The 19,149-nt window shown below is 51.8% G+C and overlaps 1 protein-coding gene across 1 annotated transcript; it reads left to right on the top strand.

The window, feature by feature from the left end:
• Positions 1 to 10,591: 10,591 nt before the first annotated feature.
• On the top strand, positions 10,592 to 19,149 carry LOC308559592 (uncharacterized protein C2orf72). Its single transcript, XM_081142496.1, has 3 exons — positions 10,592 to 11,208; positions 13,677 to 13,790; positions 16,516 to 19,149. Exons 1-3 carry the CDS (start codon positions 10,620 to 10,622, stop codon positions 16,653 to 16,655), a joined length of 843 nt encoding a protein of 280 aa, XP_080998622.1. The 5' UTR covers positions 10,592 to 10,619; the 3' UTR covers positions 16,656 to 19,149.

Below are 19,149 nucleotides of genomic sequence, written 5' to 3'. Positions count from 1 at the left end.
GGCCAGAAGGCTGGAGCAGCAACAGCCCCCAGCCTCTGAAGGTCAAGCCTGGCAGGGAAGGCAGCCTGTCTCCCAGCAGTGAAAGGCCTAGGACCAGGTTCTGAGTAGATCCTGGGTCCACCCTGGAACCCATGATCTGCTCAGGGGAATACAGTGCTCTGATTGACCAAGCTTGTCCTGCACAGCCAGCTTTGGAATTGAGGCTCAGGTCCATGGAAGGTATGAGGGCCGAGAGCAGGGAAAAGACAAAAACAGTAATTTTTGGTAATCTGTTCCCAAAAGAAATGGGAGTGAATGCTAGGCAGCTAAAAACAGCAGATATCTACTCCAAATGGGTTTGGGCCTGCGGCCAAGGCCCTGATACTCCCCTCCCTTCCCTCCCCACTACCACCATCACCACCGCTGGAGTGAAAGCCTGAGTAACCAGGAGCCAAGAATTCACAGCGGCCTGGAGCCGTGGGCCCCTGGTGGTTGGATTCCCCGCGGCAGCAGTGACCTGGGCAGTACTGCTTCCCCCCCCCAGAAGGAGGTGTAGGCAGTGCTGGTTATCACAGTTACTGGGGGATAGCACGGCTGTTAGTGGTGAATGCCTAGGACGGACCCCATGCTACAGATTTTTCCCACCCAAAATGCCCATAACATCCTCACTGGCAGCCACCACTGGGACTCACTTGTGGATACTCCCCTACACTGCCCTTGCATCGGTTCTCACAGTACTTGTCAAGGCAGGAGTTTAAAACTAGAAAGAGGAATGACCAAGTATATTCTGAACTCAGTGCAATAACCAAGGCTTCCATGGTTGTGAGTCTGGGGACAGCCTGGCTGAGGCGAAGCCTGTGGGCATCTTCACCAGGCTGGATTCAGACCTTGACTCTGAACATGGTCTCCAGACCACAGATTGGTTATTCTTGAGAAAATCGGATCTGTCTCAGTGGTCCATCCAAGGGTGGGAGAGATGCACAGGATGAGCCTGCAAGAAGGCAAAAGGCAGAGCCAAGTCGAGACGCCCAACCCTCCTGCAGCTGTCCATCTGGTCCACCAGGCTCATTGGCGCCAGGAGCCGAGGACCAGCTGGAAGGTCCTGAACTTTTGTGATACTACTGTGGTCTCCATTCTTTCCACCCCCACCTCCAGAGGACAACCACTCTCACACGGGCCGAGGAACCTGGTGGGCTACAGTAACCGGGATCTAGAGAACTGAACTGATAAATCCAGTCCTAGAACTCAGGTGAAACACCTAAGTGCAACCTCTTCCGTTTCTTACCTGGGTCCCAGGCACAGTGCCATGCAGGCCTGTAGTCACTGGTAACCCACAGGAGTTAGGACAGCTCTTTATGCTGCTGTTGCAAGGTTCAGCTTCACAGGAGACTCAATAAGACCCCCGTCCCTAAGCAACTCCTGCTCTGTATATACAGTGACAACAAATACATTAATAATATGTAGATTATATATGTTGTGAAGCCTCACACAGCCAGTCACAGAGACTCAGAACAGGAATTTGAACTGGCAAAGTGCCCTTGTCAGCAGTCCCAAGACGCATTCTTCGCCAAAGCCAGGAGAAATTGAGCTGTGAGCTGGCAAAAGGATTGGGACAGAGAAGGCTTGAGGCACCTCCTTGCTAGGAGTATAGCACCGTTTCCTGCCAAGAAGGAACAAATATATCTAAGGAAGAGAGCCAGTTGGTTCTAGCTACAGGGCTGAGGCAAGGAATCCAGGCTCAGACTCCAGGAGATTGAGAGCTAAAGAGTTCCTTTCAGATCTGGGGTGACTGATCCCAGTTAAGGAATGTGTAAAATAGGTGAATGGGAAAGCCCACTTCCACTGCATACAGGATGAAGGGTCTGGGTTGACCAGTTGACCAGCTCCACAAAAAAGCTGGTTCCCTAAATTATATATATATATATTTTTTTTTTCTTTCTTTTTACCCTTTCATTCTTTCTGCCCCAGTCCTTTTGCCTACCCACCTCCAATGTGCAAGATAAACTGCTTGTACCATGTTCTAAGGAATCTGGTTATACCCACAACGTTGATATTTGGACTGGAGAATGGCACTGGGGTTTGGTTTAGTTTTATCCTACGGTGCTCTATTCTGCAGGTATGGCAGGAGGTGCCTTTAATGCAGTGATAAGCCATCTTCAAAGAGGTGGCCTGCGTGGAATATTCCCAAGGCTACAATTGCTCAAAGAGCCCCAGGCTCCCAGGAGGCCCCTAGGTGAGGCCCTGGAGCTGGACAGAACTAAGGCACAATGGGTTGGAGGATTATTTAGGGTCTATTTTGCACTTTTGGTGATTACTATTTCATACATCTTTGGAGGTGTTGCTTTCTCTGTGGAAACAGCAAAAGGAAAGTCTTTTTGTTCTGATGGGATTAGGAATTGATTTGGAATAAGAAACTTCAACTTTCTTGCCCATTTCCCTTCATCTTACTTGGCAAAACCACAAGCTGGTTCGATCCAGTTTTCTGTCTCCTGTGCATGCGACTTGTGCAGCTGAACTTGGGGAGGCCCAGCCATGTGTGCCCCCAGATCACTCTCCATCCATGAGCTTAAACTCCAAGTGGGTTTCAATGCTGCCGGGGATCAAATCGCCTCACATTCCCCAAGGCTTTGTCTTGAAACCTCCCACACCCCTCCTGAGACTTCTAAGTTCCCCCCCAACCAGCCCCTATCTAGTCAATACCTGCACCCCTGCACCCGAGACAACGACTGGGTGAAGACAGACGCGCACCCTGCCTGTCCTGGAAACTCGCGTGAATGGAAGCGACCAGCACGCACTGTGTCCAGCTTCTTTTGTTCAACGTTGTGCTTTGAACCCAATTCATAGTCCTGTATGTGTTGACAATTTCTTTTTCTTCCTGAGTCATAGTTCCTGGGTGACCATATCAGTTGTATGTATCCACTTACCTGCTAATGGACATTCAGATTATTTCCAACTGGGGGATTTTAAAGTTGCTATGAGGATGTTTGTATAATTTTTTTTGCAGACTGAAGTTTTCATTTCTCTTTGGTAAATACCCAGGAATGAACTGCTGGGTCCTAAGGTTTACAGCTCGATATGAAGCTACCATGCTGGTTTTCGAAGTGGCTGCTCCATCTGATCCGTCTGCACCAGCGTGAGAGCGCTCCAGGCGCAGCACACAATCTGACCATTTAAAAGAGTAAATCGGAGCATGTCACCCTGCTGCAAAAAACCTCTAATGACCTAACAGCTGAAAATGTAAGGAACTATTATAAATTTTTAGGTGTGAAAATGTTATTATGGTTAGGCTTTAAAGTAGTTCTTATCATTCAGAGATACATGTGGGAATACTTATGGATGAACTGATGTGAGGTGAGGAAGGCAGGAGATGGGGTACAGATGAGACAGACTGGCCATGAATTGCTCGTTGTGGGACCTGGGTGATTGGTACACGCCTTCCTTTCTACTCTTAGGTTGTCAACACCAGAACCAGATGGAATTTAAGCAGTAGAGGCAAAATTCATTCAGGAACTGTTGCAATAGGGGGAGAGAGACCTCAGTGTAGCCCTGGGCTCCATTCCGAGTACAAGGACAAGCCGGGATATATAGCCAAGAAACAGGGTGGGGCCCCTGGATAGAAAATGACTGAGAGGAAACATGGGGGTAAGGGAGGGTCTGGCTAAAGCAACTCCACAGGACTCTTCACTGAGCAGTCAGGCTGAGGGGTGAGGAATCTGATCAGATACCGAGGGTGGTCAGATACCAAAGGTGGAGGATTCTGGCTAAACTGACCCAGCAGGATTCCCACAGAAACTGGACCAAACAGGCCAAGGGCGGAGACTGAGGTCAAGGCCCAGAAGAGCCTGTCAGATCAAGAGAGAATCTTCCTCAGCTTGCTCTTAAAGAAAGAGTTCTTTAAGACCCTCCAGGGGCTCTGCATCTCAGAGCAAAAGTTGGGTCTTTACAGGCCCCATCCTCTCTAACTGCATTTCCTGTGCCCCCGCCTACCCCACTCCAGCTGGGGAGGCCTCCCCGCTGGTTCTGGCCCGCGCCTGGCACCCTCCCCGCTGGCCCGCTGTGCTCGCCAGTCCTGCTCCTGGACACTGTTCCCAGATCTCCCGTGGCTACCTCAAGCTGAAGGCACTGAGACACAGCAGGTACAGGAGGAACTCAGTGCCCTTCCCCTGAAGCAGGCCATAGACCCTCATGTGAGAGGTGGCTCTGCACCCAGGGGAAAGGAGCAGCCTTATGTCCTGTTCCATTTTCTCACAACTTTTCAATCATCAAACTAGCACAAAAAGTAAATGCTCAGGTTTGTCTGCTTCCTCGGGCCTTCATTTCCTTATGAAGGCTCTGTGTTGCATAAAGCTTCTAGTAAATAAGTTTGTATGCTTTTCTCTTGTTAACCTGTCCTTTGTTACAGGGGCCCCAGGTGAGAACGTAGAAGGGTGGAAGGAAATGTTCTTTTTTCTCCCCTACATTGGCCTTCGACTCCTCATTCAAATGTTCTTTTCTCAGTGGGGTTCACCCTCACCACCCTGCTTAAAACCACACACCTCTCCCCCGTAGCCCTTGGTGCCTTCCATGTGTTGTAAAGTTTGCTTATTGCTTATGGTGATTATTTACTGCCTGTCTCCCTCCTCCAGCCTGTAAGCCCTGCTGGCCAGGGATCTCTTGGTGTATCATTCACTAAAACATTGCCAACTCCTAGAACAGTGCTGGCAGGTAGAAGGCAGTCTGTAATCCTTTGTTTGGGGTGCAAAGAAAGGAAGAGGGGCACAGAAGGAGAGAGGGAAAGGGAGGAAAAGGCAGAGGAAGAGACAAAGAATAGGGTATAGTGTGACATTTTTCCAAGGGAAGGAGGCGACATACAGAGGCATTTTGTTCTGCTCATTGGTTGTCCATTTTATGACCTTATTTGGTTATTTAAAATCAGAAATAAAATCAAGGGTAGTTTTTGGTCTAGTACATAAGCTGGTCTTAGAATAAACTCATCTGAAATGATGTCCCATGCATGCTGGTGGCTTCCCGGGGGCATCCTGAAGTTACACGTCTGGACCCCTCAGCTCTTTGGTCCCAGGTGCACGCATGAAACCTGCAGCAAGAATTGTGCCGTAGCCACCACAGGTCCCCACTGAAGTGAGAAGAGATGGAAAAGGAGCCCATCTGCTTGTGGGACTGAATCCCATACAAACACCAAACAGCCAGGCTCCACCCACCCCTCCCAACACTGCCCATTTGGCTACAAAGGTGCTCAGAACAGGCTCCCCAAGACGTGCCACTTGGCATGTGAATTCTTTTGAGCTGAAGGCAACCGAGACCATGCAGGTTCACTTAGAAACACTTACCTCTCCCTTAAAGAATTTAATGTGAGGCCTTGTCCATAATAACAGTTATTACCTAAAATAACTTTTTATAACCTTTTTTATAAGACAGGGCAAACTTCTAATTACTGAACATCTCTTCTTATTGTCCTTTGAATGAACTTCCTCCCCTCTGAAGTCCCAGGCGCCTGACCCCACCCCTAGATCAGAGTGTCATAGCTACTTCACGTTCCCTTTCTGTCTCTGAACCTCCCATGTCTGTGGGATCTCTGACTCTCATGCATGTGGGGTTCCCATCCGTACGTAGGTAATTAAATTTGGTCATTTTCTCTTGTTAACCTGTCTCATGCCTATTTGATTATCAGAACAGCCAGGAGAGCCTAGAAGAGTAGGGGAAAGTTTCTTCCTCCCCCACATCTACCCTGCCCCTTCCCGCAACACCACCTCCGTGAGGCGAGAGGAGGCCACAGAGCATGGAACAGCGGCCCTTGGTATCGGGAATCAGGATGCATGTTTACCTCATGCAAACCAGCTCCCTGGAAACCTGCAGGGGAGACTCAACACACACATCCCAGAATCCTCCCTGCCTCTTGGCAAATGTGCCTCCCCCCCCAGCAGCAGCTGCGGGGAATGCAATGAGCCTCCTTTCTTTTCTCCTGCACTGTTCACAGGGAGCAGCAAACACAGAAAGACTTCATTCATGGGCTCCATCGCTGGGCCTCTATTGAAAGTTTTCTGAAAATGCAAATTCCTCAGAAGTGGATTCTTTTAAAACACTTTAAAGTTGTGTATTCCCACTGAGAGCAGCTAAGCAGACCAAGACTTCCCTGGGCTGGAGGCTCCTTAAAGATAATATTTACATTCAAAGAAGAAACTCCAAACTGGCCAGAAAACAGAACTTCTGGCTGTGAAGTCAGGCTTGATGACTGCAAGGTGGGAATGTAGTTTCTAGGTCCTCACTCCATTGGGAATGCACTTGCATGAAGCCCGAATTTTTGTTCCCTGTGCCCCACCCCCACCTTGGCCTTGCCTCCTTCAACCTTTCTTTCATTCAGCACTGCCCAGCGCTGGTGCTCACATTAGTCCTGGAGGACTGGGCACTCAACAAGACAGAACTGTTGCCCACCAGACATTCAAATGCAGTGACCTGCACAAACCTCCACATGAGCCAACGCTCCCTTCTCCAGGGGCCCTGCGTCTGCCTGCTTCTTTCATCCCATAGGGCCAGGAGATTGTAGTTTCAGTCCCTCCTCAGAGGAATGGACCCCCACTGGGATGACTTGTGTGCATAAGCATTGGACATTTTAACACCTGTACTGGCTGAGGGGATTAGGGGCAGGGGGCCAATTCTCTGTTGTCAGAAACCTATACTCAGATCGTGCTTGAGACATCTCACACTGCTGACCCATCCTGGGCTGGGCAAGGATAGAGCAGGGGCTTAACCAGGGCCTGTGGCTCACAGCATTTCCTCCCTTCTTTACAAACCTTCATTAAACCTCTGAAGTTCAGGTAAAATTGAGATGCTTGACCCCCACAGGAACACCTACTGTCATGGAGATCTGCATTCCCAGTGCCCTGAGGGAAACCTGGTAGATAGCGAAGGGGAGCAGACTATCCCACCCCAAAATGTGTCACTTTAGCATCTGGACGACTTTGAGCCCAAAGCCGTCAAGACCCAGTAGACTCAGGAAAAAACTTTTTACCTCCCCCTTAACTGCCTAAAAGAATTTAGACAGGTGGCCTGTACCAGCAAGAGAGCTATTACCAGAGATACCTTTTTTTTTAAAATCTGAAAAACAATCTGCATGGCAGGGTGAATATCTGATTGCCAAACATCTTTCTCATCTGCCTGTGAGGGGCCCTCCTCCCCTGTGAAGCCCAAGTCCCCACCCCTGTCCTCAGCTCCGGATGGCTCATAGGCTTCAATGGCCTTTTGAGTCTCATCTCTTTGTGGGGCTCCTGCACATATGTAATTAAATTGGTTTTCCTCCTGTTAATTTCTCTTATGTCTTTTTGATTATTAGAACAGCTGAAGAACCTAGAAAGGAGAAAGAGACATTGTTTTCTGCCTCCACCTAGAGGAACTGAAGTCCTAGCATAGTGGGGCCCTATTTGGTTATCCAGCAGCTAGACACAGCCCGGGAGCCGCTTCACTGCCCAGCTCACAGCCCCTTGAGCCCTAAAACTTTCTGTCACACCTCCCCCACCCCAGCCTGGGGGCTCCCCCAATTTCCTTCCCCCGCAGGATCCCCCTCGCATTTAAGATCTCTCTCCCTCTATCTGGCTCCCCAGGAAGCCCATAAAATCTCCCCAAATGCCACATTTTTTTTGTAGCTCCCAAAACAATTGCCTTAAGAGAGAAGAGAGGGTGTGGAGGGAGAAAAGAAAAGAAGGAAAGAAGAAAAGTGATGGAAAAAGGGAAAGTCAAAGGTGGGGACAAGGGAAGGGGAGGGGAGGGGAGGGGAGGGGAGGGGAGGGGAGGGGAGGGGAGGGGAGGGGAGGGGAGGGGAGGGGAGGGGAGGGGAGGGGAGGGGAGGGGAGGGGAGGGGAGGGGAGGGGAGGGGAGGGGAGGGGAGGGGAGGAAGGAAAGGGGGAGACTGGGAAGGGGAAGGGGAAGGGGAAGGAAGAAGGAAAGCAGAAGATGAAAGAGGGAGAGGAAAGAGAGAGGAGGTACCACCACGGGACCGAGGCTATTCCTTGTTTTCCAAATCAGTACTTTCCCTACCAAGCACTGCTTGAGTGAGCATGAAAAGCAAATTGGTTCAGAAATCCTAGTTTCACTTTATATCTTGGTTGAAAACCAGAGAAATCAGCAAAGGCCTATTTGTTTTTTGATATTTTCTAGGGCATGGACAGCGAGGAGGAAGAAATAGTCTTGGCATAGGGCCTTTTTTTTTTTTTTTTTTTTTTTTTTAGGCCTTTGTAGATCCTGTTAATTTAATACCTGAACCTTCACCATGTAAACAGCTCGGGTGAAGATAAACTTCGCTGGCCCTGGACTCTGCCCTTAGTTCAGCACCCAGCCCCCGTCTGATCCATCCTCTGTCGCATCACTGGGAAGGTTGGAGTTGTTAACCTGTAGCCTTGGAGCCAGAGAATGAAGAGACAGGGCGTGTGGGTTTGAGACAAGCCTTGCAAGAAAGAACAAAAATAGCAGCACCTCTGAGAGCTCTTCCCTGGTTAGCGGCTGGCTTCCTCTCTTCCTCAAAGGGGTGGCTTCCACGGGTCAATTCCCTTTCCTTTCGCTTGGTAGGATTCCCAGGCTCTGCCACCCTCTGCCCACCCAGACTGTGCTTTGCTGGCACTGCCCTGCACCATTTCCTTAGACACGCATCATTTAAACAAGTGATTTAATCCATCTACTCACTTTTTTTTTTTTTTAATCTTCCCCCAAGGATTTTTTTTCATTGCTTTTCAGAGAGAGTGGAAGGGAGGGAGAGAGAGAGAAACATCGATGTGGGAGAGACACACCGATTGCTTGCCTCCTGCACACGCCCCAACCAGGGCCGGGGATCAAACCGGAGACCCTTCGGTCCTCCGGCTTATACTCTAAGCACTGAGCAAACCGGCCAGGGCTCTCCTCACTATTGTCCAGCACCCTACAGTATTTATTTCTCCATGTTGGAGCACTTTCTCTAACAGTGTTTTCAAGGGGGGCTCTGTGACAAACCTCCCACCCTCTGAATACCTGACAATTTAGCTAGAACTCAAAACCCAACTTCAAAGTTCTTTCTCTCTGATTCTTTACAAATATTATTCAGCTATCTTGTTACAGTCCAGTGTTGCTGATAGGAAATCCCAAGTCAATCCGATTTTTGTTCCTTCCTCGGCCCTCTGCCATCCAGCAGCCTGGAATACAGATGTGGTGCTCAGAAAATGCAGGTTGAGCGACGGAACCACTGAGCAGGTCCTGGAACCCCTCCCTCCCCGATTCCAACCCAGGCTTCTTGCTTCAGCCCCAGCTTTTCCGCCCTGGGCAAAGTCGGTACCCAGAGGCAAGAGGACATATTAACTAGAACCCCAACAAAGATATGGGGCCCTTCCCCCAAACATTGGCTGAAAACAACTGCCGGATGATCAGACTTAGGGCAAGGTTGCTAGTGCATCTTTGTATCCCCGCTGTTTGCACACAGTAGGTGCTCAAAAAAGGTTTGCTTTATTGAATGGGCATATGAACTCTCCAAGAGGAGATGGTTCAGCATAACTATAGAGGGCAAGACACAGGGTAACTAGAAGAGCAGATTGGGAGTTTTATGGTAAAGGCAAGAGCTGACTATTAACATGTTTTTGACCCAAAGGGCCTTGGGTCTATACTGTGTAATAGAAGGGAAGTGGCTGCTTCCAATGATGCAGCCACTAACCACACGCAGCTAATTCACATTTAATGCAAATGAAATAAAATGTAAAACTCAGTTCCTCAGGTGCACTAGCCAGAGTTCAAGCCCTCAATAACAGCCACACGTGGCCCGTGGCTACTGCTCTGGACAGTACAGAGAATATAGAGCACTTCGGTCATCACAGAATTTCTACTGCACAAAGCTGACCTAGACCCTTAGAACGAAAGGAAATGCATTCCTGCTGCTGGCCTGGCCAACTGGCATGCTGCTGACCCCTTCCTCCCCCAACGGAGATCGGAGCACCATCAGGCGCTGCTGCTTTAGGGGAGCAGAAGCAGAGCACTGCTCCCCTCTGCCTGTTTGGTTTACACCCGCCAGTGCCCAGGGCAGTGCCCTGCCAGTAGTAAGCATTTGTTGAAATAATGAGCCCTCAGTTCATTTTAGTTAAATACCAAAGGCCCAAAAGGTGAGTTAGGTGACGGAAGTCATGAAGAAACCCCTGCCTCCTCGCTCTGCTCACCCCCTTACCCCTCCTCGGGTGCCCACCACCACTCCAAAGCGGCGCAGGAGGCGCAGGCCTGACTCTAAACGCTCCTGTCCCAAAACCATGTGGACTCCACAGACGCATCCGCTCCAGGTCTCAAAACGACCTAACTTCTGAGAGTGTATTTGTTCACGTGATAATTTTCTGTCTTCCCCTCTGCGCTACCCTGAACCTAGTAGGCGCTTTTATTAAGTATTTGTTGGACGGATGGACAGATGGCTGGATGGGCGAACGCGCGGCCCAGATTGCCCGGTTCCCCAGCCCGGTCCGCCCCCGGCGCTGCGGGAGGCGCCACCCCCGCGGGGCTGGGGGGCGGGGAGGCCCCTGCGCGCGGCCCCCTCCGGGCGGGGGTCGCGCCCGCCGCAGCCCCGGGGGCGTGTCCTCCCGGGGCGGGGCGCCACCGTGCGGAGAGGCCCGCGACGGCCGCGGCGGGCGCACAGGACCGGCGCGGCGAGCATGGAGCGCGAGCTGGAGGCGCTGGCGGCGCGGCCTCCCTTCCAGGCGCTGGTGGAGGCGGCGGGCGGGCGCGGGCAGGTGCTGCTGGTGGGCGAGCTCTGGGAGCGCGAGCAGAGCCGCGCGCTGCTGCGGGACTTCGCCCGGGCGCTGTTCCCGCCGGAGCCGGCCGCCTGCAAGCCGGGCGAGGCGGCGGCCGAGGGCGCGCGGCCCGGGGCGCGGGGGGCGCGGGGGGCGCGCGGGCCAGCCAGGGCGCGCGCCATCCGCTCCGCGCTCGTCTTCGTGCTGTGCCGCGCGTCGTCGCTGGCCGCCGGGGAGTCGCGGCGCCGCCTGCGCGAGATGCTGCGGGACGTGCGGGAGCGGCGGGCGGCCGGCGCGGCGCTGGTCGGGGTGCTGGTGGCCGAAGCCGGGCCCGAGGACGCGGCGGCGCCGGCGCTGCGGCTCCTGGAGGCGCTGCTGCGCACGGTGTTCGGCCGCCAGGCGGGAGGCCCGGTGCAGGCGGTCGCCTACTGCCCCGGCCACCCCGCCTCCAGCCTGGCCGTCCAGGCGGCCGCCAGCAGGGCCCTGCAAGCGGCCGGGCCCGCGCGAACGGGTGAGCGGGCGCCGGGCCCGGGAGGGCGCGGAGGGCGGGGGGAGACCAGCGCCCTCCAGGTGCCCCGAGGTAAACGGAGGCCCGGAGCGGGGAGGTGCCCGGCACTGGTCCTCCCAGCCAGCGCGGTGCAGGCCTGGGCCAGGGGCCGAGTCTGTCCCGCAGGACCCTGAATGCGCCGGGGGCACGGCTTAGGAAAGCCGACGGGGCGCGCAGAAGGCGGGGCAGCTGGCGTCCGGAGAGGCTCGTGCTGGGCTGGTCAGAGAGCTGGGCGCTGGGGGGAGGGAGGCGGGGCGGGAGATGGGAAAGCCTCGGGCTTTGCGAGTTTCCCGGAGGGGTCAGGATGGACCTGGGCCTGGAGGGAGGGGGTCGGCAGTGCCAGGAGCCCCTGGGGCGCTGCGCAGCGAAGGATGCGGGGGTGGAGGCTGTGTGCGCGCAGCCGGGCACTGGAAGAAGGCAGAGCAGATGCCGGACTTGGAGGTGTGGGGAAAGGGTGCCAGGCACTGACTGAGGGCACAGGACTCTGTAGTCCGTCTTGACTACCCACCCTGGGTGTGCCTCCCTCCCTTCCCCTCACACTCCCCTGAAAGCTTGGGGAGGAGAGTGAGGGTCTTTTTCTGCTGCCATCTGCAGAAGGAACAGAATCTCCTCCACCCTGGTACACAAGGTTTTCCAGGAGCTTTCCAGTGTCCTCGGATTAAAATACAGACGTTAAGTACAGCTGGATCTGGCAAAGCTGGGAGACCTGGGAGCATTCTTTGCACTCCCTCCCCCCCCCCCCCCCCCCCAGAGCAGCACCTGCTCTTCTCCAAGCCCTTCAGCTTCCCTCCAGCCCCTGCCAAGCTTTCCTGTGGAGACAGAGGCTGTGCTCTGCCTCCCTGGGCACTGCTGTGGTAATCAGCAGGCCAGACTTGCAGGGGGGCCTTGTCCAGCAAGGAGACCTGGTACCTCTGATGTCACAAATGTCACAGACCTACCTGCCAGCCTGGCCTGCCAGGGTGAAGGCCATGCATCTCAGCTTTGAGCCTGCCCTAACCTTCCCCGCCCCACCTCCCATGCCCACAACCCCTCTCTGCTGAGTCTGTGGGGAAGTTGGCTAAATTTGAAACTCCACAACCTGCATCCTGAAAGATATGGGGGTGTCCTGAGGTGGATTGTCATTCTGATCATTGATACTTGGCCCCATGGGGGCGGGGGTGGGAATTTTTTACCCCCCATAATGAGCTGGTGCCTGGAAATTCTTTGAGCCCTTAGGTTCTTCGCCTCTCCCATTCCCAAGGAGTAGCTTTTAATTCCCCAGAGCCAGGCTTGCTCTGGCCTCCTAAGCTTTTGTACACACCTTGCAGTTGCCTGGAATGAAAAGCCGTAAAAGCTTCTTTGTCCATTCCACCTCTTCGCCTGACCAACCCCATCTCGTCATTCAGAACTGTACTTCCTCCTCCAGGAAGTCTTCCCTGACCTCCCTTTCTCCTTTGCAAGTTCAAAAGTGAAATCCCAAAACCCACCTCCGCTCTCTAATCTCTTACATGGTTTTGACACCTTCCCTTGTGTGTTTCATCACCACTGTATTCCCAGCCCCAGCCCCTGCCTGGCATACAGAGTCCTTGCCTCTTTTTTAGACACTGAATTCATCTCTACTGCTGTAAACTCACTTCTACTTTTATAAAAACGTACTAAACAGTATGAAACCTTTCGCTAATGACTAAAGGTCGTGAGTGTGATTATAACTCCCTGTCCACTAACTTCTTCCCGGCTTTGGCAGCGGGCCGCACCACACGTTCATGCTGCTAAGGCTTTGCTAGCAGTTGCATCTGGCTTTTTCAGGTCTCCCAGTCGCCCTCCTCACTGCCTCATGACTCTTCTTATACTTTTAGGTTGCCTGCCTCTTGGCATGCCCTTTTACTCAATTTATGCCTGATCCAGCTGCCTTTGGATTGAAAAACTACAAATCCAGTCTTGTTAGAACTGGGTGCAAATTAAGAGTAAATAAGCCTCAAGTAAAGAAAAATGAATAAGGATTTTCTGTGTTTTGGCTGCCTGGAGTCTTTTTTTAAAAAAAAAAACAAAAAACTGCATTACAGTTACCTTGCTCCAGATGGTTGGGTCTCTCAGGTGACCCCCAGAAAACTTAGGTGGTACTATAATAAGGAAACTAGAATCGACTTGCAGTATAAGTGTTTTATGTGTGATTATCAAAAAATATTAGATCTATTTCATTCAAACCAGAAGTCGAACCGGAAACCTTTTGGTGTACAGGAGGATGCTCCAGCCAACTGAGGGCCCTGTTTTTGTTTTTGTTTATTAAGTACAAAAACTCCGCCCCTTTTGCAAATCAGAATCCTTGTTTATAATCAGACAGTTGAAACTAGGGCAGTTGACAGTTGAAGCCCTTGGTTTGCTGAACAGAAAATCTCTCAGTCTTGTCAAGCACCATGTGACCTGCTGCCTCTGGGACTTTGTGTTTCTTCTAGGGGAAGGAGCCTGGGAGAGACCCGGCCTCCCAGCGCTGCTGGCGTGCTTCTCCTGGGGTCCCTGGAGCCGGGGGAAGGACCCATATGCCACTGCCCCCAGTGGCCCAGCTCAGGGTGAGTGTGTTGCTTCCTGCTCCTGGACCCTTGAGGGCCGGGTGCTTGGGATTATGGGAGTGGTCACATGCACAGGGACCTCAGGGAGAGAGAGGACCAACATGCGTGGAGCGCTGGCCATGTGTGCAAGGTGGGGGTGAGCAGTGTGAGCTGCTCCAGCCACCAGGAGCCAGCACACAGGCTCAACCAACAGGTCTCTAGCCCAGGAGTCTCCGCCTAGTGGAGGGGATGTGGGCCATGTGCGTAGTGAGACACATGGAGCTAGACGCATGGTCTCACGGAGCAAGCGACATTTGAGTGGGGGCCGGGGGATATTCTTGGGCAAGAATGGGAAGATTTGAAGAGGGAGCATCGTGAACAAAGGCTTAACAGAGCTGGGACCAAATGGGAACCCTGGGCCTGAGTCTCAGGAGTAGTGAGCCACTGGTGACTCCTGAGCAAGGGTGTTGAGACTAGGGATGTGTTTAGAGATGTTACTGGACTGGAGGAGCAGGGAGCCACCAGAGGCAGACTCAGCTAGGAGGGGACTGCATAGACCCAGGAGGGACCACGAGCGGCCGGGGCCCAACGGGAGCAGCGCTGGAATGGAGAGGAAGGAGCTCACCAGCCCGGGAGCCATTTCTAGGGTAGAATCATCAGGCTGCTAAAAGAAGGGGAGAGAGAAGAGAGAAAGATAGCGAGGTCTACAGAGGCGCTCCATAGGCTGAGAGTGTCGCAACCCAGGTAGGACTAGAGTCATTTGCTGCTTAACCACAAGAAAACATTCTGAGAAATGCATCTCGGGTGATTGCGTCGCTGTGCGAACATCGCGGAGTGCACTTACCCAGGCCTAGACGGGCTAGCCTACTGCGCGCCTGGGCTGCCTGGGACAGCCTGTCGACCTCAGGCCTTGAGCCTGTGCAGCGTGTTACTGTATGGAACAACTCAGGATTAAATCAAGCGCAAGAGCAAATGATGCAAGCGGAAAGAATATGCCCTAAAATAACGATACATAGTATAGTCAATATATAAACCGGGAACACAGTCGTTTATTATTATCATCAAGTATTATGTACTATACATATCTGTATGTGCTACACTGAGACAACTGGCAGCCAGTAGGTTTGTTTACACCAGAATCACCACCAGGCCATAGGAATTTTTCAGCTCCATTGCAACCTCATAGGACCACCATCGGATATGCGGTCCATTCCTGACCGAAATGGGGCGCTTGACTGTCCTCAGGGGAGCAGGTTAAAACCAGTTGAATGTACATGACCCCACCCCCAGAGTGCACTGAACAGTATAGCTGTTATAGAAAAAGTGAGTAGTACTTCAAAATGAACTTTTATTGTCTTTTTGTTTTGTAATCATTAGCTGATGTTATCAGTCTCCTATTGCCTCATAACAAATAACCACAAATTTAGCAGCTTAAAACAATGCCCATTTATTCCCTCAGACTTTCCAAGTGTCAGGAGTCTGGGCACAGCTTAGCCGGGCCTTCTGTTCAGGGCCTCGCAAAGCTGCCTCAAGATGGGCCCAGTTGCCTTCCTTTCTGGAGCCTGGGTCCTCCTTCCAGCTCACCTGGCTCTTGGCAGAATTCATTTGGTTGTCACTGTAGGACTGAGGTCCCTGCGGTCTTGCTGACTGTCAGCTCCGAGGGGCCCCGCAGTTCCCTCTTCTCCTTCGTCCTACGGGACTCCCCAGGCTCCTCTCACGAGAGTGACTCTCCATCACGTCTGTCAAATGAGGCGCCCAAACCAAGGGAGTGACTATCCTATCATAGTCACAGGTCTCACCCACGCTCGAGGGATGGCATTATGCAGGATGAGCACCCCAATGGGTGGGAATCTTTAAGGTCATCTTAGAAAGCTCAGCAAGTACAACAGAAGGAACACAAATATTAAAAAATCATTCATTGAATTCCATCACTCAAAGGTAAATACAAATCCATACTTGGGGTAGACCATTTGGTCCATCTATCTGTCTATATATCTTCGTAATATTTAAATTTTAATAAATTTGCTTCTATATAATATATAGATAATCTGCATCTGATATTTAAAATATTTAATTGCAGAAATGTTAACTTTGACTTTTCTATCATCATTTTGGGATATTGACATTGAAACAACCCACAGATCTTGATATTCATGTTTCCCCAATTTCACTTATAGTTATGTGTGTGTGTGTGTGTGTGTGTTTAGTTCTGCAGAACTATAGACGTCCTTCTGAATGCCCGAATCCCAGTATGTGGCGGAGCCACTTAATTCATCCAATCCTTTTGTTGGACTTCAAATCAGTTAGGATGTAACTGATTACAGTTACAGGTAAAGAAACCATGACTCAAACTAGCATAAGCAGCAAGGGCATTATCTGGCCTAAAAGAACGTCTAGGTGGATCCAGCATCAGGGCTGATTGACTCAGGGGCCCAGTGACCCCATCGAGGACTCAGGTTCTTCTCTTCGCGAGGCCATCCTCGTGTCGATTCATCCTTAGTCTGGTAGCAAGATCACTGCAGCATTTCCACTATTTATTCCTAATTATTTCCTTAGGATAAAATCCTAGAAGTGGAATTGCTGGGTCAAAGGGTATGTACGTTTTTAAGGTTTTTGATACGTATTTTGTTGTGTGTGTGTTTTTTAAGTAGATAGTCACTGGGGCCAATTTCCTCCCTTTCATTCCTAGCTTACTCACTCATAGACTTTACCTTCTGGTTGGGTGATTCCCTGTCTTGTGTTGCAGGTAACTCTCAGAAGCCTGAGGAGGAACTGGCGCTGACAGTCATACTTCCCATTGGAGACGGTGAGAACCCTGGAAAGGGGCCGGGAGCCTGTGACGGAGCCGTCCACACTCCCGCAGAGCCCGCTGGAGACTCGAGATGAAGCCTGGACCCCTGGGCTGCCCCAGCTCTGACCGGCAGAGTGGGGGCCGGCTCCTCCTCGCTGGGCCCCCAGGCCTCCACATTGACCTTGGAGTGGCGGTCATATGAAGGCCTCACCTTCCAGGGGGGTGCGCATGGAGGTTACCAGCAAGGCAGTGGGACTTACTAAGCTAAGCTGGACCTAGGAAAACGTATCCTCTGGGAACTTGCCCCCACCTGGCATTTGGTCACTGTAGTCACAGTGAGGTGGTTTTTTCTATGCCTTGGTTTCTCTGGGCCACTGAGACAGACGGCTGCCTGCTTTGAGGCTTGCGGTGCTGTGGTCTCCCGTGGCTGTGTGCACGAGCACCCATCATTTCGAAAGCTGCTGAAAAGAACTCTGGACCAGCAGTCATCAGATGAGGGTGGGCAGGAGCTCTGAGACCTGTCGCTCAACCAGCAGCACTGGAACTGTGTGCGTGTGTGCGTGTGGCGCGAGGGTCACTGTGACTGTGGGTCACCCCTGCATTTAGTGGGCACCTCACACTGTGTAGGACAATCTCCAACGGCACAGAATTGTTCCACTCAAAATGCCAACCTGGCACCTTCTCTTCTCCCTGTCAAATTCTAGGAAGAGTCCCCCGGAGCAGAGAGGGTTGGGCTTCCTGGGACCTTGGCTCCTGAGCAAGCCAGAATAAAGATTGCACTGCCACCTGGGGGCCTCGGGGACAGAGCCAAGATGCTCGGCGTGCTGCTGGCCCAGGACAGAAATAGCCTTGTGCGCCCTGAGAAGAAAGGGCCCTCTTTCTTCCTCATACTCACATTGACTTTCTGTGCCAAGCTCCTCTGAGAATACAATGCTGGGAACTGTCCATGGCACCAAACAGAAGGAAAGTTAGGTTATGAATTAATACAAGGGCATAGGGCTTGCTCTCAATCTCAGGTCCTAGTCCAAGGCCAAAGCCGACCCAGAGGTGCCGAGTGCCTGAATCCTTTTTTCTGTTTGTGAGTCAGACAGGGTCAGTGATGCTCCCTTAAAAGCCAGGAAGGCCATCTGTTCACTTTAGAGGGACCTCTGCATCACCTCCCTTGTCTTCCTCACCTACCCCTGGAGAAATCCAGTCTTTGGATTGGCAAAGACAGCTCCTGATTTCCCCTAGTAGGAAGTACTATCTAAGGGAAGTCGCGAAATTCATTCATTCCTGCCCGATTCACTCGGCAGACGTGCAGCTGTGCCTACTATCTGCCCAGCATCTGCCAGGTGCTGCCTGACTTCCTTGAGTTGTTTCTGCGCTCTCTGCGATGGTGCCAAATGTGGAATGGCAAACCTCCTGTGGCTCAGGGCTCTGCGATGTTGAGGAGGACCCTCGCTGCTCTATGCCTCCATTTCTTCTCTACAATGGGGAGCCTAGTCCCTATTGGAGTGAGGGCAGGTAGGATGACATCTTATCTGGGGTGGGTTGACAGCATGTGCCATTTTAATAATGCAGAACTATCTCGCCCATAGAAGGACCCAGCTGACTTCCTTCTGCACAAGAATGAACTCAATGGATTACTGTTGATTTTGTTTTAAAATAGGGGGACTGGTATTGTTGAAGCTGCTATATTTTTCTATTTATCCATTAATTTCTTTGTAATGATTTGGTTAGAATTTTATTATTTGGTTGTGGGAGGGAACTTTTCTTAAGGTAGAAAATTGTCTAAGGCAGAAATAACAGGCAGCAGCCTCTGCCGCATTGAAAAACTCAGGAGTTCATTGCCAATATTTGAAAATTTGCACATAAAAAAGCTTGTTTTCTGGGGAGAGGATGGGCATGCCATCATCTCTGTCTTGCTGTAATTCCACCCCGCACACTTGAGCCCCTCTCCCTCCCTCCCACCCCACCCCTCTACTGCTCTTCAGTCATACGTGCCCCCTGCCTGGTCCTGGCCCTGGTCCTGGCCCTGGTCCTGGTCCTGGTCCTGGTCCTGGTCCTGGTCCTGGTCCTGGCCCTGGTCCTGGTCCTGGTCCTGGCGGGCATTTGAGTTTGCAAGAGTCTGGTGTAAAGGGTGGTTTGCCTGTTTTTTCATTACCTTCAGTATTTCCTGTGAACAGTTGGAGAGAGAGCATCTTTCTTGACTGAGATTTGGGTTCTGCCTTCCAACTGACAAAGACAGGACCGAGATCCTTCCAGGCCCATCTCGGCTTCCATGACACAGGGCTAAGACAAGCACCATTCTTTAGGAGCCGTCTAGTTGCTCTTTTCTAGCAACTCGGTGCTGGGAGGGACCTTGATGGTGGGCCTCCTCCCCCAGGGCTATTTCAAGGCCTGAAAGTTGGGGTGGGCCTGTCTGAGAGTAGAGGCCCCAAATTAGGTCAGTGGTACCAGAAGCCATTGATGAGGGGCCTCTATCTGGTCACAGTCTGGGCTCTTGGGTACTAATCTTTCTAACAGGGCAGTTGTACCACTTCTGACTTGAATCGATGATTCCTTAAATCTAATAAAACCAAACAGTACCTCACTGTTGTCTAATCA

Source organism: Miniopterus schreibersii (assembly GCF_964146895.1).
Source record: "Miniopterus schreibersii genome assembly, chromosome: 7".
NCBI lineage: Eukaryota > Metazoa > Chordata > Mammalia > Chiroptera > Miniopteridae > Miniopterus > Miniopterus schreibersii.
Note: the sequence above shows the minus strand (reverse complement) of the source record. Positions and strands in the feature narration are given on the sequence as shown.